Source organism: Garra rufa, chromosome 4 (genome assembly GCF_049309525.1).
Source record: "Garra rufa chromosome 4, GarRuf1.0, whole genome shotgun sequence".
Classification (NCBI taxonomy): Eukaryota; Metazoa; Chordata; class Actinopteri; order Cypriniformes; family Cyprinidae; genus Garra; species Garra rufa.
Genome location: NC_133364.1, coordinates 51694966 through 51719852, shown reverse-complemented (window position 1 = coordinate 51719852; position 24887 = coordinate 51694966). Strand labels below are relative to the sequence as shown.

Genomic DNA, 24887 nt, shown 5'->3' with positions numbered 1-24887 from the left:
AACACACTCTAGACACCGGACAACAGCGTCAACAGCTTTGCATTGTTGACAGCAATGCTGGGTTACAGCCTCTGCAGCCAGCACGCAATTTAGGATCTCTGGAAATGCAGCCCTAAATCTTTTTTCAGATGTGACCTGTCTTTTGGTCCATACAGACATAGTGGGTGCCCCTTCTATTTCATCTGATGCAGAGACATTAACAGAATTTAGTAGGTTCTTCAGTCTCTGAAGACATTGATCTGAAAAAATAAAAAAATAAATAAATAACAATTACAGTAATAATGAAAACTACAGTAGCATTAATGCATTTTAATAAAGCAAATTATATAAAATTTAATATGGCTTTGGCAGTTGCCTTATGCTTTTGTGACATTTTTATGTTTTAAATGTGAAGGCTGAAATTAATTAGACCGTAAATTCATAGTTACCAAGACTTGGGACGTCTTGTGGACTCTGGACCTCTTGTGGACTGTCCTCAATCTCCTCAACCTCCTCAACTTCTGCATGCTCCCTTGTGCCAGCAGGTTTAACTGCAAACACAAAATGTAATGATACAGAAACATAACTGCTGACCGATGGCATACACACTTGTAAACAAGAATGTATATTTTACTAACCAGATCGACTCTTCTTTTTAGCACGTGGTTTGATGTTCCCATGCTGGTCTCTATTCCTCCAGGAAACATTGCCATCTTGAGATCCCTTTTGTTTTCTTTTTTTGTCGTCTAACATTAAAAACAAAATGAATTATTTGGGGGAGGCCTGAACAGACCCCCACTTTTTGAAAAAAAAAAAAATGTAGGTAAATGGCATGATAGAGAAATAATGTGAAAATTTTACTTTTTGGCCTTCCAACTCATCTGCCATGGTTTTTGCTGCCTCCAGCCATTCTTTAAACTGTCTGAATGACTCTGATGCCATCTGAAGATTTTGATGAATTAAAAAAAGTCAAAAAAGTCAAAAGCACAAAAAAATACAAAAGGGAGAGAGAGAAAAACAAGAAAGAGAGAAGTAGGAGGAGGAAAGAAATTGGCTCTTAAAAGAACCGTTTTATTTTTATATTTCAGTGATGAAATAGATGGGTACAAAAACCTGAAAAACAAAAAGATAAAATTGGATTATTTGTACCAAACCTGCATTTAATTTGTTTCTGAAATGACCACAAGGGTCAGAGTAAAACAACTCTCAGAGCACACCTACAGAACAAGCAGAGTGGGCTTGTGCCTATAAATCTGAATTCACAAATTGGGATTTATTTATTTCCTGACAACCTGAACATGATTCTGTCAAATTTATTTTGCAAATACAGCACCTTTAATGTTTTTAATTATTATTTAAAGCATATATCCCCAATTTAAAGTGGAATTGATAGTTTTCCATAATGTACTGATATTTTAAAAACTGTAATTTTGATTAAGTTATGTAGATAATATTCTTATAATGGTGACCCTACCTTAAAGCTAAAGATTTTTATTATTAATATATTATCATTATTATTTTACAGTTACATATGTAAGCTGACAATATCACAGAAAGATGTGTTCAGGTCAGAGAACGTGATTCATCAGACAATTTACAGTTCATAATTTAATTGCTATTTGCCATTTATACATTAGTTGAGATTAGTCATTAGATTAGGCATTAATCTTTTCTAAACTTTTATTATTACTTTGGGATGGATTGCCTCCTATTTAATTCCGTCCATTTATACATTAACCGGATAAATTAGGGAAGGGTTATTCGGTCTATAGTTAATTCTGAAGCAAGGATTTTACGTTATAAAGTGAAAGAACTACTAAACATTACCTAGCTGTAATGTTTTCATGCGAGCTAGCAGCACATGATTCTTGCGATTAAGCACGTTGAACATCAAGATCAATGTATGTTATTAATGGGTAAAACCAGACAATAACCAAAAAGTCGAGCTGAACTTACTTAACGTTACTTCCAAATGAGTTGATACAATCAATATAAATACTTATGAATGTTAAAAATAAAAACACGACACATAAAATACACACCTTCGCTAGCACGATCAAGGCAGGACTCCCTTCTTCTTCGTCGTTTGCATCATCTTCCTCTCTTGGCGTTTTTAAATGATGTTTGATTAAACAAGGTTCAGGAGGAGCACGATCAGATAATCAACCCATTCGGCACAGGTGCAACCTGTTTTAACCAATCATTCAATCAGCGCATCCTCTATATATTACCAGCCGTCTTACCTCCATCCAGCGATAGTTTCTTGGCATTCGGTTTGGCGTTGGTCAAAATATTACAGTCAAAGACTAAACCTGTACCGGGGTTTTTGGATCATCCGTTGCAATCTGTCGGCCTTAGATTGACTTCGCCCTCGCTCGACACCACTAGTACCGCACGAGACCCGGCTTTCGAGCGTCGCAGCGACAAGCCTCAGACCAGCCTGGGTCGCGCCCTACTTCTCACCGCAGCAAACCCAACTCGCTTCCCGCTTTGGTTCAACTATTCACCGCTGCCTTTTCCGGCCGCAGCGCTTCATGTAGTCAGACCACCAGGTGTCGTAGCAGTCGCTAGCGAGAGACGGGCCGTGTTGTTAATTATTTTTAGGTAAGTTTAGTGGACGGTATACGGCGTATACCCACTATTTAAAATCCCTTTTGATGTGCATTATTCAGTAACGTTAGTGTTCTGCATTAGCCAAAATCATGACAGTCTACCACATCCAGTCATATGTGAATAAATGTAAATATTCGCTAAAGACGATAATGCAGCCAGGACCGTGGCGCCGGCTTGCTATGAAATGTATTATTTGATGATTGCGCCTAATACGCCCGCTCCCTAGTCATTTGAATCCCTACAAAAACAACACCTTACAAAGAAAACTAGTAAGATTTTTACGATCAAACGTTTCTTAAACCAGCGAACCCCTGTAAACATTTTAGTCCAAGGATCCAGTAATGCGTTCAAATAGAAAGTTAAAAACGAAATTCATAAATGAAGCATATGGCCACTTCTCCAGGCATTACTACATCACTTGTTAAGCCGCTAAAGGCAGTCAGTTGTTGCTAAAAGCCGATAAACAATGCGATGCATAATTTGTTCATGTCATTTCGTAACCAGAACACAAATGAAATTATTAAACTTTTCTGTGCGTGATGTTTCAGTATTGTAGCTTGGTTTTTAAATTACACATTGTACTCCGAGATAAATAAGATACAGATTATAGAAAATACGCTAAACTGTGTTCTTAAATTAACAATTTTGAAGCGGCAAACTAACAACTAACGCGCATCATAAGGCAACCATTAATATTTTTGAGTTCAACTATAGCAACCTACCGGTATTTAGACTTTTTTCACACACACAGTCTCAAGGTAACGCTACAGGTCTGCTCCTGTCGTATGCCCTCGTTTAAAATAATGCCTCTTACCTTTTCTGTTTTTCAAAGTGTTGTTATCAACAAAGACACGTTTTACTAGTTTGTAATATATATGTTCATTCAGGCTGCTGACCGCTGCAAAATAATATGCTCAATAGCGCCAGCTGGTTTCTGTTTTCAAACTCTGGTCAATTTGAGCGTGTTTTCTCAATTTACTCCGTTAAATTATTACAGCATTTATATCCAAATGCACTTTTTTCCAAAGAATAAATTATACTTCTCCTGTCGATGCATAAATTTAAGAAATAAGCTTAACAAATTGTATTTTGATTTTGTCATGTTTATTCCTGGGCGCATTATTCAACGTACATTCACACTGTCACGTTAATAATGCGAAGGAGAGCTCGTACTATACACAATATTTTAATAATAATAATAATAATAATAATAATAATAAAATAAATAAATAAATAAAAAAGTCATAACGCACAGCCAGCACAAATAGACAGAACGGTAAATAATGTACTTGATTTAAGCACCCATGTTCAGAATTAATAGACACAGTATCTATGATGACCCAAAGCCGACAACGTTTTAGAAGAAATGTTTGCTCTTTGAAGAAGTAAAACATCGGTATGTATCATAGCACCACAAACCACTCCCCTTTCCCGTGACCCAAAGCTAAAACAGCGAAAACAAACATAAGGCTGCCTCCGCAAGCTGTAAAGGCTGCACAGACTCTCCAGCATTTTCTTCCGCACATCTCAAGCTTCAGTGACCCACAGCTACAGCAGCCGAAACAAAAGCGAAGTTGCTTCCGCTTGCAACAAGCCTTAACATCTCAGTGTTTTCCTCCCGTTACTTCTAATCCCTTTTCCTTTTCAGTGGCCTACAGCTCCCATAGCAGACGCTAGTGTGAGGCCGCTTTCACTTGCTGTGCAGGCTACACAGGCTCTTCAAGATGTCTCAAACCGTACTCGCTTCCCAATGAAGGAGGCATGAGGCTGTCTGTGTTTGCAACTTAGGCCCACACATCTCAGACTTTTCCTCCTGTTACTAATAACCTCTTTCTTTTCAGTGGCATCCAGCTCCCATAGCAGACACTAGCCCTATTTAAGTATGAGGCTACCTCCCTGACAATTGCGGCCCATGCTCCTCTCCCTCACAGCTTTCTACTTCATTCAAAATAATGTTGTCTTTCTCCAGGTCAAGTTCTGGCTCTTAAGCATCAGGATGAAGCAGGTCATCAGCAAGCCTAGGCCGCGCCCCAGACTCGGCCACTCCTCACACTGCACGCTATCATGGCTTTTTCTCCTATATTTCCCATGCCTTTCCTTCTATCTCCTGCAGCAGACGCTAGAGTGAAGCTGCCTCCACTGGCCGCTCAAGACCTCTTACTCTTACCCTCCTGCTACTCCTTTACCCTATCAGTAACCAGGGGCTAATCCATGCGTGAGGCTGCCTCCACAAACTGCTATGGCACCGCCCTATCTTCATTCTGATCTTTCTTTTCAATCTAAACCTTGGTATTATTCACAGCAGTCCCACTACTTACTCCACTGAATGCTGTCGCTCTGGAACCACCCCCTGGGCCTAATATCATCAAGTTCCAGATTCTTGCAAAAAAATTCAGAGCACTGGATCTGGAGGCGGGCCAATCGCCAACCCCAGTACCTCACTATTCGCAACTCATATTCCCAAAACTCATCCCTTGAAACCGCTCCTTGACACGTCACTCGACTTTATCCTCCAAGCAATTTCTTTGGCTTGGAGATTTTCGGAAACCACAATAACGTCTAAATTCAACGGCATCAGATTTACTACGAAAGGCTACTACATTGACATTTAACCTCCTTTCTCTAATTTAACTTTATCACACCCCTTTTATTACTTTCAATTTGGGGACGCGCAAGCTAAATCTGCACTGTATCCTCAATTTGTCGTCGACTCCAACCACCCCGTTGTATGTTAAATTTGATCATTGTCACCACCAGCCGTCAAATTCAATTTCTTATTTAGCATCGGACGGGGCTCCCCCTTCCGGTGCAGCAGGGCCGCGGCTCCCTTCGGTCACGGCGTGAGCCCTCCGTCTGTCATTCGGGTAACGCTGCCTACTCGACGGCGGATGTGCTCTCCCTGCCGGTGCAGCAGAGTCGTGGCTCCCTTCGGTCGCAGTGGGAACCCCTCATCCGACGCACGTCGCCTCGCAAGGAGGTCTCTCCCTTCCGGTGCAGCAGAGCCGCAGCTCCCTTCGGAAGAAGTGAGAGTCCCTCCATCAATCGCCTATTTTATTGCCTATCCAGCATCGGACGGGGCTCCCCCTTCCGGTGCAGCAGGGCCGCGGCTCCCTTCGGTCACGGTGTGAGCCCTCCGTCTGTCATTCGGGTTACGCTGCCTACTCGACGGCGGATGTGCTCTCCCTGCCGGTGCAGCAGAGTCGCGGCTCCCTTCGGTTGCAGTGGGAGCCCTCCACCCGACGTGCCTCGCAAGGGGGACTCGCTCTTCCGGTGCAGCAGAGCCGCAGCTCCCTTCGGAAGAGAGTCCCTCCATCAATCGCCTTATCTTTATCGCCTATTCAGCATCGGACTGGGCTCCCCCTTCCGGTGCAGCAGAGCCGCGGCTCCCTTCGGTCGCAGCGTGAGCCCTCCATCCGACGCTCCCCTCAAGGGGGACTCTCCCTTCCGGTGCAGCAGAGCCGCAGCTCCCTTCGAAAACAGTGAGAGTCCCTTCATCAATCGCCTATTTTATTGCCTATCCAGCGTCGGACGGGGCTCTGTCTCTTCCGGTGCAGCAGGGCCGCGGCTCCCTTCGGTCGCAGCGGGAGCCCTCCATCCGACGCTCCCCTCAAGGGGGACTCTCCCTTCCGGTGCAACAGAGCCGCAGCTCCCTTCGGAAGCAGTGAGAGTCCCTTCATCAATCGCCGATTTTATTGCCTATCCAGCGTCGGACGGGGCTCTTCCGGTGCAGCAGGGCCGCGGCTCCCTTCGGTCGCAGTGTGAGCCCTCCGTCTGTCACACGTTACGCTGCGTACTCGACGGCGGACGGGCTCTCCCTCCCGGTGCAGCAGAGTCGCGGCCCCCTTCGGTTGCAGTAAGAGCCCTCCATCTGACGCGCCAACCCCCGCCTCGCAAGGGGGACTCTTCCTTCCAGTGCAGCAGAGCCGCAGCTCCCTTCGGAAGCAGAAGGGGTCCCTCCATCAATCGCTTTATTTTTACACATTCAGCATCGGAATGGGCTCCCCCTCCCGGTGCAGCAGGGCCGCGGCTCCCTTCGGTCGCAGTGTGGGGCCTTCCGTCTGTCACACGAGTTACGCTGCGTACTCGGCAGCGGACAGACTCTCCCTCCCGGTGCAGCAGAGTCGCGGCTCCCTTCGGTAGCGTGGGGGCCCTCCATCCGACGCACCTCGCAAGGGGGACTCTCCCTTCCGGTGCAGCAGAGCCGCAGCTCCCTTCGGAAGGAGTGAGGGTCCCTCCACCAATCGTCTTCATTCATATAAAAAAATAAATAAATAAAAATAAATAAATAAATAAATAATAAATAAATAAAACAAAACCCGCCTCGCAAGGGGGACTCTCCCTTCCGGTGCAGCAGAGCCGCAGCTCCCTTCGGAAGCAGCGAGGGTCCCTCCATCAATCGCCTCATCTTATTGCCTATTCAGCATCGGACTGGGCTCCCTCTTCCGGTGCAGCAGGGCCGTGGCTCCCTTCGGTCGCAGCGTGAGCCCTCCGTCTGTAAGCCGAGTTACGCTGCGTACTCTACAGCGGACGGGCTCTCCCCGCCGGTGCAGCAGAGTCACGGCTCCCTTCGGTCACAGTGGGAGCCCTCCATCCGAGGCACCTCGCAAGGGAGACCCTCCCTTCCGGTGCAGCAGAGCCGAAGCTCCCTTCGAAAGCAGTGAGGGTCCCTCCACCAATCGCCTCATATTTTGCCCATTTCAGGGTCGGACTAGGCCCCCTCCTTCCGGTGCAGCAGAGTCGTGGCTCCCTTCGGTCGCAGTGTGAGCCCCCTATCCGTCGCTCGAGTTACGCTGCGTACTCGACGACGGGTGGGCTTTCCCTCCCTCGCTGCAGCAGAGTCGTGGCTCCCTTCGGTCGCACATCCGACCACTGAATCGTTTATAAAAAAAAATAAAAAAAAATTGGCACTCTCCTCCTTTTCCTTAATTTAGTTCTACGCATATTTTGGGGGGGCTACCTAAATTTCTGTCCTATGCATAAAAGCTTCTTTGGGGAGTTCTCTGGTTCCGGCCTGTATTCCGGCCCGGAACCCTTCCCCCGGACAGCACGCCAAAATATGCTTAATGCTCGCTCAAGCAGATTGGATGTAAGGGCGAACTCGTGAAATGATGTTTGATTAAACAAGGTTCAGGAGGAGCACGATCAGATAATCAACCCATTCGGCACAGGTGCAACCTGTTTAACCAATCATTCAATCAGCGCATCCTCTATATATTACCAGCCGTCTTACCTCCATCCAGCGATAGTTTCTTGGCATCCCTCCTCCACCCCTACTCCCCACTTCTAATCTGTTTCGATCCTACACTAGCAGGGGGAGTTCTCTGGTTCCAGCCTGTATTCCGGCCCGGAACCCTTCCCCCGGACAGCACGCCAAAATATGCTTAATGCTCGCTCAAGCAGATTGGATGTAAGGGCGAACTCGTGAATTGCGTGTGTGTCATGTGTGCCACAATGGTCATATATTGATATTTGTAACGTGGAAAAACCCAAATATCTGCAGTGCTTTTAAACATTAAGCGTTTTTGTGCTTTCTTAGAAAAAGTTCAAAGTTATTTTAAAATTCATTTACATTTTTTAATATTATATTTTTATTTAAAATATAATAATAATAATAATAATAATTGAAATTGTATATGACAAGAGTTTAGGTCTAAAATAGCTCAAAACAGTTTTCTGTATTAAGTAATCTTGTGTAAATACAAAAATAAAACAAATAGTTTTGTGAATTTCCTAACGACGTTCAAACGTCATTTCATGACACACTACACTACCAATATTTACAGAAGCGCAAGAGGGCGCTTCACTTTAAGACGTAAGATTAGGTCGTAATATACTGATTGCACATACGATCCATGGGGTCGTTTCTTCGAGGAGGACAGGCTGGTACACAAACGCTATATATAATGTATATGTAATATAAAATATAAATACCGCGCTAGTTTTTTCGTTCGTCTTTTATTTAAATAGCCCACCTTTTAGGTGTAGGTAATTACTCACTGTGCTGCTAATTTCTTATTTGGGAGTAATTTGTTTGAACAAATATTCGGTGTTGCGCTGATGCTCTAACCTGTTGACATTTCCGAACGCCTTCCTGCAGTTGCTTCATAAAAGCGGGCTTTCTTCACAAAAAAGTGCATGTGTCATTAGTATGAGAAAAAAATTGTCGGGCTGGGATCAGGCTCGGACATAAATATCTTAATGCCTGTTGGGTTCGGTTACTGCTCTGTTGGACGCGGGCCGGGTTCAGACAGAAAAATGCAGCCGATCCGCATTCTACAAAGCACGTTCAGCACCGCCGAGAGTTTCGTGCGGTCGTTAAAACGAAACCAAAAAGGCAAACGCGCACACACATTCAAAAGCAACTTTGATACCCTAACCCTGCGTTTGCAGAGCGACTCCCCAAGCGCTCAAGTTAGGTTATATAAAATATCTAAGCTGTTATTAGTATATTTAGTATATCCCTCTATTTGCACTTTGAATATTGAAAGAGTAGCCTACTTTGATGATGGCTGAGTATATTGTCTACACGATTAAGTAAGAGATGTGTTGTTTGTTTTTTGTTATTTATAGGCTACTGTAATTGTTTAAAAATCCAGTGGTTGCCTCTAATTGAAATGGCTGTACCTTTAATAGGGAAAATAAACATCTTGTTCATGTACTCATTTTCCTTCATTCTTGTCCCTTGCTTTAGGCATGAAATAAATATATAAAAAAGGTTTTCAGAATCAGCCCATTTGCTTGTAAAACAATCAGAATCGGGCATGAAGAATCTAGATCGGCAGATAACTAAAAAGAAATTGGGTGCTCGTAATTTTTTTTTTTAGGTGCTCCTAACTTTTTGAAACAACAAAACTTCAAAACGTTTGTAAAACTAGGTCTGTGGTGGTTTCCTTTTGTCAGATGTCAGGCAGGCCTTGCGTGGTCAAAGGTGATAGTGCTATCGAACTTAAAAGGGGCAGTTAACAAAACTATAAAGGGGCAGTCTACAGAACCTGTGCTGCAGCCTTCTGTAGAAGCAGCGATTGTCTGCTGTCCGATCTGCATGTGATCAGAGCGTTCAGAAAGCCGAATTTTTGAATTCGTGTGCTTTGGGGGAGTAAGCATGCAAAGAACACTTTAAAAATTCGTAACATGTTTGTGGAATCTGTCTTAAAAAAATCGCAACTTTTCCCGCAACTTTTTGAAAAAGCTGCCGCAAAATCTGGCATTTTAGGCCGCAACAATCACAAAAAAATCCTGCGAAATCCTGGAGGGACTGCCTGTTTAAGTTTTGATGCCAAAACTTGGTATTTTAAGTAATGTCAAGTTATATTAACTTAATTTCTTTATTAATGACAACAGTGGGGTTTACAGTGTACTTGGAACGGGAGATTTTTTCTTTTTTTTATGAATAAATGCATGAACGTAGTAAACTCACAGACAGCCACCATTTCCAAACCAAATGTATTATACAAGTAATAATTACAAAGTGTCAGAGCAAGTTGAATTAGTGCAATACAATGGTGTGTGTGTGTGTGTGTGTGTGTAGTCTCTCAGCGTCCCAACTGCACAGTATATACAAGAGTTCATATCGGTCTCACCGGTAGTCTTTTATCTTTCGAGAGTGCAAATCCACAAAGCACAGGCTGTTTAATTGTCCTTCAAGGTAAGTATCCTAAAACAAAAAAGTATACTCCACAAGAAGACTCAGTCCAAGGGGGAGAAAAAACAGCCAACAAAAGAAGTAATCCACAGGATCAATCGCCAGGTACTGTTTCTAAACTTTTTGAGCGATGCCTCTCCTGAACGCCGATTCCATATATATACAACGCAAAACAATTCCCGCCTAGATGACGCAATGTTACGTGACGATAAATTGCAAGCAAAATCTTGTGATATTAAAGTTCTGGGTCAAACACAGACCAACGATAGGAAGATAACAGCACACAGGGTAAAGCAATAAACATACACAGCCTTCTTATTGGCAAGCAATCCTATAAATAAACTTCCCCTTATGTGGCTATGCTACAAAATCAACTGCAAAAACTATTGGTTAGTAATAGATGCAATGAATAAGAAGAATTCTTCAAAATGATGAAAATCGGATCCTATTAAACTCCTGTAGAAATGATCATACAGCATATTTATGCCTTGTCCTATAAGACAATTCCTAATACAATCCTTAAGGAATGGTTCTAAAATATGATTATTACAGCCTTCCACAAAGCCGCCAATGTTGGTGGTAGAAGTGAGCAAGTAACTGTGCGCAAATTAAATCCATGTGAATTAGGTTTTTGAAACTCTGTCCATGCTAAGGGGATCTGTTAGGCTTCCCTTTATTGTGAATCTTCATGTACTTGTTTCCACACTGTTTGCAGGTGTAAGGCTTCTCTCCAGTGTGAACTCTCATGTGAATGTTAAGGCGTTCTTTACGAGTGAAACCCTTTCCACACTGTTTACATCTGTGAGGCTTCTCTCCAGTCTCATATGTCTGTTAAGGCATTCTTTACGAGTGAAACTCTTTCCACACTGTTTGCATGTGTGAGGCTTCTCTCCAGTGTGAAATCTCATGTGTCTGTTAAGGTTTCCTTTTTCAGTGAAACTCTTTCCACACTGCTTGCATGTGTAAGGCTTCTCTCCAGTGTGAAATTTCATGTGTCTGTTAAGGCGTCCTGTACGATTGAAACTTTTTCCACACTGTTTGCATGTGTAAGGCTTCTCTCCAGTGTGAACTCTCATGTGAATGTTAAGGCCTTCTTTACGAGTGAAACTCTTTCCACACTGTTTGCATGTGTAAGGCTTCTCTTCAGTGTGAAATCTCATGTGCCTGTCAAGGCTTCCCTTTTGAGTGAAACTCTTTCCACACTGTTCGCATGAGTAAGGCTTTTCTCCAGTGTGAAATCTCATGTGTCTGTTAAGGCATCCTTTACGAATGAAACCTTTTCCACACTGTTCGCATGTGTAAGGCTTCTCTCCAGTGTGAATTCTCATGTGCCTTGTAAGGTGTCCTTGTTGGAAACTCTTTCCACACTGTTTGCATGAGTAAGGCTTCTCTCCAGTGTGAATTCTCATTTGCCTTTTAAGGTGTCCTTGTTCTTTGGAACTCTTTCCACACTGACAGCAAGTGAAATTACTGATAGTTCCTGTCTTTTGAGCTCTTTTTTGTTTAGAAGTCTTTTCAGACTCTAAGAAACAAAAATCCTTTTCTCCAGATACAAAATTATTAAGATTTTTAAACTGATCTTTCTCTTCAGTTTCATTCAGTACTTCTCTCTCCTCTTTCAGCGATGTTAGGTCTAAGGTGGAAAAACAAAGAGATAAAAGTTAACCCCAGTTTAATGGCACAAAGCAATTAACATCGCAACATGTAGATAAGAAATGTATGTATGCTAGATCCTATACCAGAGCGTCCAAACTTGATCCTGGTTGTCCGGTACCCTACAGAGATTAAGTTGGCTTTTATACAATTAATTAAATCTAGGAAATCTATATAGACTGATCTCAATTATATATACCATTTTATGTCTCCTAGGGTATAAAATTCAACAAATGTAGAGAAAGACTAGGAAAAAAGAAAGGGGACAAACTCCCCACTCAACCATCAAATGAAAAATTCATCACACAATAATTCCTTTTGAGGTTTTATTATGGGGGCAATTATGTTAGCCAATCATAAAAGTTGTCTGTTACACTTGACCTTTTAAAAGGAAAACACCAAAACTGACTGTCAGAGGATGGGAAATGGTGGAAAACAGTCATTAATCTCTCAAAAATCTAATTAATATTAAAATAATTTAAGTCACTCAATTTTAAATATTTCTGTCAAAAACATTAGTAATATTGTAATTACACCTCTGGAAACATAATATAACAAAATGCTAAAATTAGACTTCCTTTAAAAGAAAACAAGCAATATTTTTGCACCAATTGAAAGTGAAAAAGTGAAAGTGAAGTGACATGTGCCAGCTGCCAAATATGGTAAATTATGCTCCGTATTTAATCCATCAAAGTGCACACTTGTTCAATTCAAGTCACCTTTATTTATATAGCGCTTTTAACAATACAGATTGTGTCAAAGCAACTTCACAGTATTAAACAGGTCAATAGTTTGTCAATAATGCAGTATTGTAAATAATAAATTGATGTGTCTTTAATCTAGATTTAAACTGACAGATTGTGTCTGCCTCCCGAACAGTGTTAGGTAGATTGTTCCAGAGTTTAGGCGCTAAATAAGAAAATGATCTGCCGCCCGCAGTTGATTTTGATATTGTAGGTATTATCAAATTGCCAGAATTTTGAGAGTGCAGCAGACGAGAAAGAGTATAATGTGATAAGAAATCACCCAAGTACTGAGGAGCTAAACCATTGAGGGCTTTATAAGTAATTAGCAAGATTTTAAAATTTATACAATGTTCAATAGGGAGCCAGTGCAGTGTTGACAGAACCGGGCTAATATTGTCATACTTTCTGGTTCCAGTAAGAAATCTAGCTGCTGCATTTGACCAACTGGAGTTTGTATATTAAGCGTGAGACTTTGGGCCTCGCAACACTACTGCACATACACTGGCTCCAAACAAACTTCAACTGCGCAAACTCTGGCTCCAAACGAATCTCTACTACGCAGACTCTGGCTACAAACAAATCTCTACAGCGCAGACTCTGGCTCCAAACGAATCTCTACTGCGCAGACTCTGGCTACAAACAAATCTCTACTGCGCAGACTCTGGCTACAAACGAATCTCTACTGCGCAGACTCTGGCTACAAAGGAATCTCTACTGCGCAGACTCTGGCTACAAACAAATCTCTACTGCGCAGACTCTGGCTACAAAGGAATCTCTACTGCGCAGACTCTGGCTACAAACAAATCTCTACTGCACAGACTCTGGCTACAAACGAATCTCTACTGCGCAGACTCTGGCTACAAAGGAATCTCTACTGCGCAGACTCTGGCTACAAACAAATCTCTACTGCGCAGACTCTGGCTACAAACAAATCTCTACTGCGCAGACTCTGGCTCCAAATGAATCTCTACTGCGCAGACTCTGGCTCCAAACGAATCTCTACTGCACAGACTCTGGCTACAAACAAATCTCTACTGCGCAGACTCTGGCTCCAAATTACGTAATTTCCCCAAAGATGGCAGCGGCCATATTGAGACGCATTAGCTCCATTTTTATATAGTGAAATGAAGTGGAGATGCGTCGTCCATATTTTTTTTACAGTCTATGGTGCAGAACAACCACCCAATAAAGCATTACAATAATTTATCCTTGAGGTTATGAACGCATGAATTAACGTTTCTGCATTTGACACTGACAGCATAGGTCGTAATTTCTATGTTTTTGAGATGGAAAAATGCAGTTTTGCAAACACTAGAAATGTGGCTTTCGAAGGAAAGATTGCTATCGAATAGCACACCTAGGTTCCTAACTGATGAAGAAGAATTGACAGAGCAGCCATCTAGTATTAGACAGTGTTTTAGGTTGTTACTTGTGGAGGTTTTAGGTCCAATAATTAACACCTCAATAAGAAATTACTCGCCATCCAGTTTTTTATATCAGCTATGTATTCTGTTAGTTTTTCAAACTGGTATGTTTCGCCAGGCTGCAAAGAAATATAGAGCTGAGTATCATCAGCATAACAGTGAAAGCTAACACCATGTTTCCTGACTATATCTTCCAAGGGCAACATGTAAAGCATAAAAAGTAATGGCCCTAGTACTGAGCCTTGTGGTACTCCATACTGCACTAGTGATACCTCTTCATTTATTGCCACAAACTGATGGCGGTCAGATAAGTACGATTTGAACCATTCCAGTGCACTACCATTAATGCCTACATAGTTTTCAAGTCTAGTTAAAAGAATGTTGTGGTCCTGATGAAAAACCTGACAAAATCCTCACAGATACCATTTTTTTTTTTTGTATGAAGGAACGGAATTGTGAGGATACTGCCTTTTCTAGTATCTTTGACAGAAAAGGGTGATTCGAAATTGGCCTTTAATTAATTAATTAGGTGGGACCAAGTTGTGGTTTTTAATGAGTGGCTTGATAACAGCCAGTTTGAAGGTTTTGGGGACATATCCTAATGATAATGATGAATTAATTATATTCAGAAGAGGATCAATAACTTCTGGAAGCACCTCTTTTAGTAGATCAGATGGAATAAGGTCTAACATGCATGCTGTAGGTTTAGATGATTTAACAAATTTATACAATTCTTCCTCTCCTATAATAGAGAATGCATTGAAATGTTCCTCAGGAGATCTATAGCATACCTGATGTGATACTGTAGTGGGCGGTTGTATGTTACAATTTTATAGTGTCAATCTTGGAAGTAAAGTAGTTCATAAAGTCATTACTGCTGTGCTGTTGGGAAATGTCTGCATCTGTTGCTGCTTTATTTTCCATTAATTTACCAATGTATTGAATAGATACCTAGGGTTATGTTTGTTTTCTTCTAAAAGAGACAAAAAGTAGTCCAATCTGGAAGTTTTTAATGGTTTTCTATAAGATAAATTACATTCACGCCAAGCAGTACGAAAAACCTCTAGTTTTGTTTTCCTTCAGCTGCATTCCATTTTCCGTGCTGCTCTCTTTAGAGAGCGAGTGTGATCGTTATACCATCGTGTCGCACTGTTTTTCTTAATCATTCTTAAGCGCACTGGAGCAACCGTATCTAACATGAAAAGAGAGAGTCCATAGTTTCTATTACATCGAGTTTTCTGAATTATTGAATATGCTGAGCAATTCAGAAAAGTTGAGTTCAGTTCAGATGATGGTTCTACTGTACTTGTAGCAAAGAGCTGAATTTACAGCGCGCATCTAGGTTATGATCAGTGATCATATCGTTTTCAAAAAGTGCTTTCATAGAAAGGGACCTGATATTCAATAAGTCAAGCTTTATCACTTGTTTCTCTGTATTATATTCATTTTTTATTTGTCGAACATCTAGTTAATTGTTACTCTTAATTTGGTTTGGGTGTTTTTTGTATTTTCTAACTGGGGGAACAGACACATTCTCTAAAGTGTGATATCTAGGTAAAAGGATCTCTATGTGCAGAGAATTAACTGATTTCTGTGACGTGAGGCAGCTAGCAGATGGTTGGTTTAGCCAGTCTGTCTGCTTCCTGACCTGGGCCCTAGTTAGCCAAATACAAACACTAAGACTATGTGCCACATATACACAACAGGCATATGCAGCCAGAGGACTGGGCAACTAATGCTGTTAAACTAACCTGGCCCGAGGAAGGCTAATCGTCAGGCTAAGCTGAGTCCTGTTTTCCTCAGAATTACTAAACTACTATTATATTGTGTCAGCGCTTGTTTACTTGATACCGAGTGTAAACGTACCTTGCATATCTCATCTCGTCTTGTCCACTGCTGTCCGAAATCTGGGGTCAGTTAGCCGATGCTAACAACAGGTGGTCAATGAGAGTCAATAGCCATGTAAATAAATCACTGTTTTACCCCATTTACGAGGCACAAAGTAGCTCCACACTTTATTGGTAGACTTCCAAGGGCCCTGACATTTAAAACGAGACATTGAGAACTCAGAAGAAGCACCGGTAGTATATTTACGAGAAGATTTATACAGACAGTAACTGCAAGAAGTTAAGGGGCCGCCGCCATCTTAAATTTAGTCACGATAAGTCGAGTGTCGAGAACCAAGGAATTTATCAGGTTATCAACTTATCAGGTTGTAGTTTCCTTCGTGCTCGACACTCGACTTATCGTGACTAAATTTAAGATGGCGGCGGCCGCTAAACTTCTTGCAGTTACTGTCTGTATAAATCTACTTGTAAATAAACTACCGGTGCTTTTTCTGAGTTCTCAATGTCTCGTTTTAAATGTCAGGGCCCTTGGAAGTTTATCAATGAAGTGTGGAGCTACTTTGTGTCTCGTAAATGGCGTAAAACAGTGATTTATTTACATGGCTACTCCGATGCCCTATTCACTCTCATTGACAACCTGTTGTTAGCATCGGCTAACTGACCCCAGATTTCGGACAGCAGTGCACAAGACGAGATGAGATATGCAAGGTACGTTTACACTCGGTATCATGATTCAATACACTTTAGGTCAAAATCACACCGGACTTCTCCTTTAAGAAAGGATTTCCCACAAATAAAAACGTACAAAGTTGTCAAAAAATTGTGTCTGATCCTCTCCAATTCTCCCGGCTTATTGCAGTCCAATTCATACCACGTCGTCCTCTTTGACATTTACAAGTTACACAAACTTCTTTCGTAATAAACAAATAATATTAAAACAGAAAAAAATTCTTACATGGCTACAATATTATATCCCTCTTTCTCTTTTCGTTTGATCTGTTTAAACTAATCTTTGCCGCTTTTTTGATAATTCTTTTAGTAAACATTTGCCGGTTTGGTGATTAAATAAACAGTTTTGGACTTCCCCTTGAACTACACGCGACGCATCCTGTGTATGTGTGATACCTGCGCTGCGAGTTGTCCGCACAAGGCAGCGCTGCACTTTTGGCCGGTTTCATTAAGGGTGGGTGAAAAATGGATTCTCCAATGCATCGCAATCCTCTTTTCAACGAGCTTGTGTTTTTTCCCGCATATGGCACGTGTGCTTGCTAGAGACGCGGCGGGCTTCATTGCATAGAATTTGCACTTTGAGACATGTGCGCATTGCTTGACAGTGTATGCATCCACCCGCAGTGTTTTACTTTACATATGCCTTCATTTCTGCCGTTTGTAATGCAGTACTATTAGATGCACAAAACTCGCACACTGACAGACTTTCAGTTTCACTTTCTCTTTGTGTTTGTTCATCCTAAAAAGCTCAATTGCAGATGCGGTTAAATGCACTTGCATTTTCTAATACCTTTATATGAAACTGATGTAAACACAGCCAGTTATGTTTAAAGAGCAGGACAAAACATCTGATATATCGAAATAGATCTGTGCATGCATTGAAGCCTGTTAAAGCAGCCACTGTCATATGTTACAGTCTATTGTTTTAAAAAGTAGCCTGCTTATATAAAAAAGATAAAGTGAATTCTGCACGAATTAAATTTAATATAAAATCTAATTAAATTTAATCTTAATTTAAAGATGGCAGTACTGACATACAGAGATTACAAATATAAACAAAAAGCATAGAAACTGCAATTTTACATATTGTTAAAATGTAAAGATTCCCACCCCTTTACAATGAGCCCATTTGTAACATCAACTAAGATGAATGAAAGCTGTAGAATAGAAGTGTTGTTCCTTGTTATAGTGTTAATTTCAACATTTACTGATATAGTGTTAAATTTTGAAGTTTATTTTGTTAACATTAATGAACTATAAAATAAGTCTAATGATCAATATATAATTCATATTAATATTTTTATTAATTTACAAAGTATGGTTTTGTACTTTTTTAAAAACTAGTAGAGCACTATTTTACTTTCCTTTCAGTATCCATTTTCAAAAACTATCGGTTAATTAATCGTTATCGGCCAGTGTGGTCCAACCTTGCTATCGGTAAAAACCAATATCGGTCGACCTCTAGTTTTTTTTAACCCTCTGTGTCGTAAAGTAACAACATATTTTATTCATAATTTTTGTTTTATGCACTTAATAGTATTGAACGCAAAAATCGAAAATCGCTTCGCAATCGCAATATTTGTCAGAAAAACCGCAATTAGGTTTTTTTCTCAAAATCGTGCAGCCCTACCTAACAACATGATAAAAGAAAACATGATGGGAGCTCCAGAGAGCAGCATGCTCATAATTGACCCTATAATGAGCACAGAGGCAGTCATCCGGGAGGCCATTTAGGAAAGGCCTAATACACCTGGTATGATTGTCTCACGAAGGCAAATGGAGGAGAGGACTTAACTCTCAGAGATGAGAGGGGGACCCACACACTTTTCCTGGCTTATAGGAGACCCTATAATTAACATTAAACATTTTCTGAAGAAGGTTCTGAACTAGAGACCTGCAATCCCGAGGGAGTACAGCGGGACCCGCGGGACCCAACGCAACAGAGTGCGGCGCGGGACAAAACTTGATGAGCTTGTGTGTGTGCGGGACGCGGGAAAATAAAATGATTCGCGGGACTCCCGCAAAATAGAAATATCTAAACATATAATATCTAAAAACAAAAAATTGTTATTCATCTATTGCACAAAAGCAGCAAGAACAACATAAATATGATCAGTAAGCGCAAGAATAGGCAGTTTCGGTTTAAAACTTGTTTGAAGTGTGAGCGATGTTGCCATCTGCTGATTTCTGGAGCGCATCGCCAATCAGTGGTGTTTAAGTTAAAATCCACTCACTGCTCAAAAGTATTGAACAGTGCTGAATATTGGGTGCTTACAAATTACAACACTCAAAGTGTAGACATGTATGAAAGATTAATTGTGCATAATATCCATTGTGTTATAAGAGCTTTATGAGATCGCGTATATACTGAGATGTCAGCTTTAAAGGAGCCTTGCTTGTTTGCATTCTGCCGTAGATGCACGCATAGCTCATGTTTGCTTTTTTGTTAAGAATAACAGTGGTTTGTGAATGTTGATGCTTAGTCTAAATAAAACATATTTTATCCAGAGCGTTTATGCTGGGGTCTAGTGGAACTTACGAGATGTTACAGAACTGTTTCATGTAAATTCAATCGATGTACAGAAAAAATCAATATAGATTAATTTTATGCGGGCTTTTGCGGGCGGGAGCGGGACAAATCAGGAATGTCGCGGGCGGGAGCGGGACGAGATAACGTATATTTCTGCGGGAGCGGGACACAATCTTGCGGGAGCGGGCGGGAGTGGGACACAATCTTGCGGGAGCGGGCGGGAGGTCTCTATTCTGAACCTTCTAAAGGTTTCCTTCAGAGATACAGTGATTTAAAATATTGAACATGCACATGTACAGTGCTCACGTTTGTTCAACAAAGTCAAAGCCTTTTAGAAAATCTAGTTGTGGCGGTCAGTTTTAATATTGTGGTGAGTTGCCACAAATAAATCAATGTATGGGAAACACCACAGAACAACAACCTCAGCCCAACTTATGCCAACTCAACACCTTAACCTTCAGTTGGGATAGAATTAAATGAATGCCAAAGCTCAGCCTTTTGTTTTCCGTACCCCTCCATCACCTCACGTACCCCAGTTTGAGAACCACTGGTTTATACCGTTCTCATGTTAAAATACAGTACCTTGGTGTAAGTTTGACCTATGTCTCCTGAACAGTGGTCATCTATTTATTTACATGATAATATTGTTCCTATTTGAATTATTTTCTTCATTTCCTCTTTATCTGGTTATTTATTTTATATATTTTATTTATTTATTTATATATGTCCCTTTTCCCTTTTTTAACTTTAAACATATATAAACAAGATATAGAGTTGTACAGCTTGTACATTACAATCTTACACCTCACATAATAACATCAGAGTTAACTTCAATGTTAATGCTGTTGTTTTGGCTTATTTTTTGTTTGTTGTTTTACTGTCAGACTTGCTTTACATTTACAGCACTGTTTTCAGCAGTAGCTAAATGTAATGACTCACATTTGAAGGTTTGCTTTGTGCATTTTCTTAGTACTTTTGCATAATTAGCCAAAGTGCTAGAAATCAATGGTTTTAATATTAGAAGCAGATATTAGGTATTACATATATATATATATATATATATATTTTTTTTTTTGTTAAGGCTAATTCCATATTATTGTTACAACTTAAATGCATGATCTCATAATAACAAATGGCCAGTGTGAAAGCAGGATCTTCTCAGCTGCACTTGATAGACTAGCCTAGAATCTAGACGCACCCCTAGCGGCAGCAAGTTACATTTGCTTCCAAGGTCGTCTATAGTTACTCTCAATTCACTTAAGATTTCAAAAAATCCAAGATGTACCGGGCCAATCACGAGTCGGTGGGCGGGCTTAAAGGTTGTATCAGCGATTTCTAGCCTAAAACATAAAGTGTCGATTTCAGCTTACCTTTCATCACGATCCGCTCGCTGCCTGCCCCATAAATTGTCTGTGAAAAAACCGCGTCTCTCTGGTCAGCCTAGGGTCCGAGATATGCCAAAAAAAACAATCGGCGCTATCAACACACCACAGATAACCAAACAGTGTTCCAACCAATCAGCGTCAGGGGTTTGGTGTTGTGGACTTTCCTACTGGTGCAGGGATGTGAGGGAGGCGGAGCGAAAGTCCACAACACCAAATCCCTGACGCTGATTGGTTGGAACACTGTTTGTTTTTGCTGTGGAAAGGTTGGTAGTGCCGATTGTTTTTTTGGCATATCTCGGACCCTAGGCTGACCAGAGAGACGCGTTTTTTTCACAGACAATTTATGGGACAGGCAGCGAGCGGATCCTGAAGAAAGGTAAGCTGAAATTGACACTTATGTTTTAGGCTAGAAATCGCTGATACAACCTTTAACATGACGACGACTGACCTGCGACCATAATGCTGCATTCCAGGCAGGTTTTTTAACTGGTAAATCACCACTTAAAAGCACGACTCACGACTTTGTAGCGTTCCAGGCAAGTCACACCAAACTGCCTGGGCACATATATGAATTATTATTATTTTTATGTTATTATTAATTTGATTGCAACGTTATATTGTCCTAGGCTCTATTTTTCCACAGTGCACTACCTGCATAAACACCGCACCCATTAGGGCTGACATTGTTGTTTTGCGGGCTATGTTACGTCAGAACTCGTAACTGGGAGTACTTCGATCTAGTACGAGTTCACGAGTGGCAAGTCACGGGTTTGACTGCCGTTCCAGTGCACTTTCACTGGTAGAAGGTTGGAAAAACACGGGTTACGGGTTTGTCTGGAACGCGGCATAAGTTCCGTGTGATCTCAACACTTCTGTCAAATGTCAAAACATTTCTACACTCGTGTGATATTTCTGTAGTGACTTCAGCTTTGAGAATAAAAACCAACCTGTTTGTTCTTCAGTATCTTCATGTTTGACTCTGAATGCTTCTTCACTCATGTCTTCACTCTCCTCTTTAATAAACACCATCTTTGTTTGTTCCTCAGTATCTTCATGTTTCAATGTTTCTTCAATCGTCATGTCTTCAATCTCCACTTTAATAAACGCCATCTCTATAATAGTGTGTCACATGGATCTCTGTTGATTCTCCAGGGGTTTTTCTGTGTGTCTGTACACTTTGTCCTGTCTAAGATGAGAATAATTAATAGAAAGAAAAATCAATGCAAACAGAATCTCTATCTGTCTCAATCAGCTCCTAGTTCAGTAGTCAGTGCACTAGTAAGACAGTCAGAAACTTAATAGACTTATATATAAAATGTATAAAATACACAAACTACCAAGAAAGTTCATATTTAGTCAGGGTATTTTTAATTTATAACTGGTATTCAATTATTTGTACATCATATCTAATACACTCTTTAATGAAATCATTCTCGGTTGTGATTCACTCGTTTGTGTTTGTCGTTTGTAGTCCGCGTGCCGCTGAATCGAATCACTGAATCATTTCACAAATTATTCGGATTCTCAGTTTCTCTCATCACTTATCATCACACTATTGATTCATGATATGATATAGAGAGAGAAATGAGACGCACTTTCTCTGTTACTAATGATAACGTCTTCACTAACCCTAAAGCATTACAACGTTATATTTAATAAGGATGATTTATTTTACATAGCTTGTAAAAACGCTTCAATTGGTGCAAAAATATCCATTAGTTTAAAACTTTAAAACCACAAACCTTTCTTCAGGCGAATCACAACCATAGACAGATGAGGAGCGAGGCGCAGCTTTATGACGTCACATCATTATAGAGCAAAATAAAAGACCCATTGGTGCACTGCTCTCTAGAGTCACAAATATATCATAGAAATGTTGTATATAGAATAGAATTTCGTACCCATATGATGATACTTTTCTAAAGTTAATAACATCATAAATCTATTAATATTATTCTCTTTTTTAACGTACATTTATAACACTTTGTTTTATGTTGATATACCTTGCCATTAAATTCACAAGCTAGAATGCTGCTGAGTAACTGTTACAAAGGTTTCAGTGGTAATGTTCTTTTATGTAAGCAATTTTGTTTTAAATACATTTTTTTGTAGTGTAAAGGAATATGGTTCATTATTATCTTTTTTTTTCAGTTTCTTTAATTGGCAAAAATATGCCAAAATATTCAGTTCACTTCATATCTTCTTTTATTAACAGTGAAAAGTTTGGGTAATAAATACAAGACACAATAAACAGTTTATTAGGAATCACAGAGATCAGGGAAAGACACATTCACACACAACTCAAGTGTTCATTAGAATTAACAATCACAATAATTAAAGAGGCAGAAACACAGAGAGTATAACAGCAGTGGCGGCTCCTGACAAATATCTCTGGGGGGGCAACTGTTCCGATTTTGGCAAAGATAACCGCTTTAATGGGTAAAATGATAAAATTCAGATAGCCAACTTTACAGCATTACATTGCATTGTTTGATTTGGTTTCCCTGTTCCTAGATGGCAACATCAGGCATGAATTGTACAAACTGTACAGTATTTTGAATAGCTATATTAAATTTATCGCAATGGTCTCAAATACACTGAAACACTTCCACCATGGCCATCAAGAGACACATTGTCATCAACTAGTTAGCCCTCTAAGAGTAAAAAAAAAAAAAAAAAAGCCATACTGCTTTACAATTAAAGACTTTTTATTTCTCATATTAAAACTGTAATTAATCAAATCTTTCCAGAACATATTCAGTATAAATTTGGCTGCCAATATGCAATCAATACAACTATTTAAAATTCAACATTTGGAGAATACAACATATAACATACAAGGCCGTAACCAGGGTTTGAAAATTAGTGAGGTGTTAAGAATTGTGCTATAATAACACCCACAAATGCACTACATATAGCCTAAACTTCAAAATAGACAGACATGTAGATGATTGTGAAAGATTTTTTATTCAGTATAATGTTTTACATGGAAAGTTCGTTTTTTTTTTAGCTGAGGGAATTTTTATTTTATAACAAGTTATAAAAATAACGTTAGAATAATGACACTGACATAAAACTAACGTTCAACTTTCCACTTTATAAACGTCCCAAAGTGTCACACTAAATTGGACAAACGAGTCAAAAAACACGTATAATAGGTGGATCTGGCAACAAACGGAGGCTGCTGCACCCGCGCTCTCACTCAACGCTACGGCCGTGATAACATAAACAATTCACCATTTAATAACACACATCACTTGTATTGAAATTTTGCTCGCCTCTCTTTTAAGCAGGCAAAGTGATCAATTACCCTCTCATTAAAATCAGGCATGTTCCTCATAAGTTCCCTCTCCATTGAAAGCATGGCCAATGCATTCAGACGTCTCGCTACACGCGTGCGTGCTGTACATCTTCGAGCACGCATCAGTGCGTATTACGAAATCACGTTGGGGCGAGCCCTCCCGGTGCCCATTGAAATGCATTGTAGGGTTCAAAATTTGAAAAAAAAAATCTCACAATATAACTCTATGAGACCGGCTGGGGCGATTTTCAATCTGACTGAGATCGCCCCAAGGGGGCGGGGTTTTAGGTTTGAAAGTGACATTCAGGCTGTTGATTGTACAGTAATATGCAGACTAGGACTAGCAAAATAAGAGTCTTTTTCTCCTCTCTTTTTTCGTGTGGCTCAAGGAGGGCGATGCACTATCGCCCACCATGGGCCAGCCGCCCCTGTATAACAGACAAAAGATGAAAGTCTCACTTTACATTTGTATTCACACACACCTAAAGCAAAAGAGATTAATTTACAACTGAATATTTCTGCTTAATTTCCTAAGCAATAATTTTATTTCAACCAATATAATTGTGTCTTTTGCAGTATTGATTGTCACACCTATGAATTGTCCTTGTGTGTGTGTTTTTTTTTTTTTTTACAATGTGCTCCTTGTCCTTGTTTGTTCTGGTGTTCTCTAATGCCCATATTTGGTTTTCCTGTCCCTGTTTCCATTGTGTGGATCAGAAAGATAAATGGCATTTACTCTTTAAAATGAATGTATTTAGCTTTAGGAGTCTGTGAATATGAATGTGAAATTACGGTGACACATAAAACATTAACATTCCTATAATTCAAATCCGTTAAAGGATTGTTAGGCTGCATTAATTAGGTCAACCAGAACCGAAAACACCTCACATAACATCTGATGCACTCGTTGCATCGTAAAAAGAATGGCATCTACGCTAATATTAGTCTGTTTCATTCTTATTCCGAGGTCACCGTAGCCTCCAGACCCAGCCTGTATCCGGATCAGATGGTCACTCCAGTCCCCCGGATCCAGTCCGT

The 24887-nt window shown here is 40.4% G+C and overlaps 1 protein-coding gene across 1 annotated transcript; it reads right to left on the bottom strand.

Moving 5' to 3' along the window:
* Positions 1–9898: 9898 nt before the first annotated feature.
* Positions 9899–22337, bottom strand: LOC141333567 (uncharacterized). Its single transcript, XM_073838608.1, has 3 exons — positions 22291–22337; positions 21496–21734; positions 9899–11867 (listed from the first exon to the last, which is right to left on the bottom strand). The coding sequence occupies exons 2-3, from the start codon at positions 21656–21658 to the stop codon at positions 10978–10980; spliced, it is 1053 nt and encodes a 350-aa protein (XP_073694709.1). The 5' UTR covers positions 21659–21734; positions 22291–22337; the 3' UTR covers positions 9899–10977.
* Between the last annotated feature and the right edge of the window lie 2550 nt (positions 22338–24887).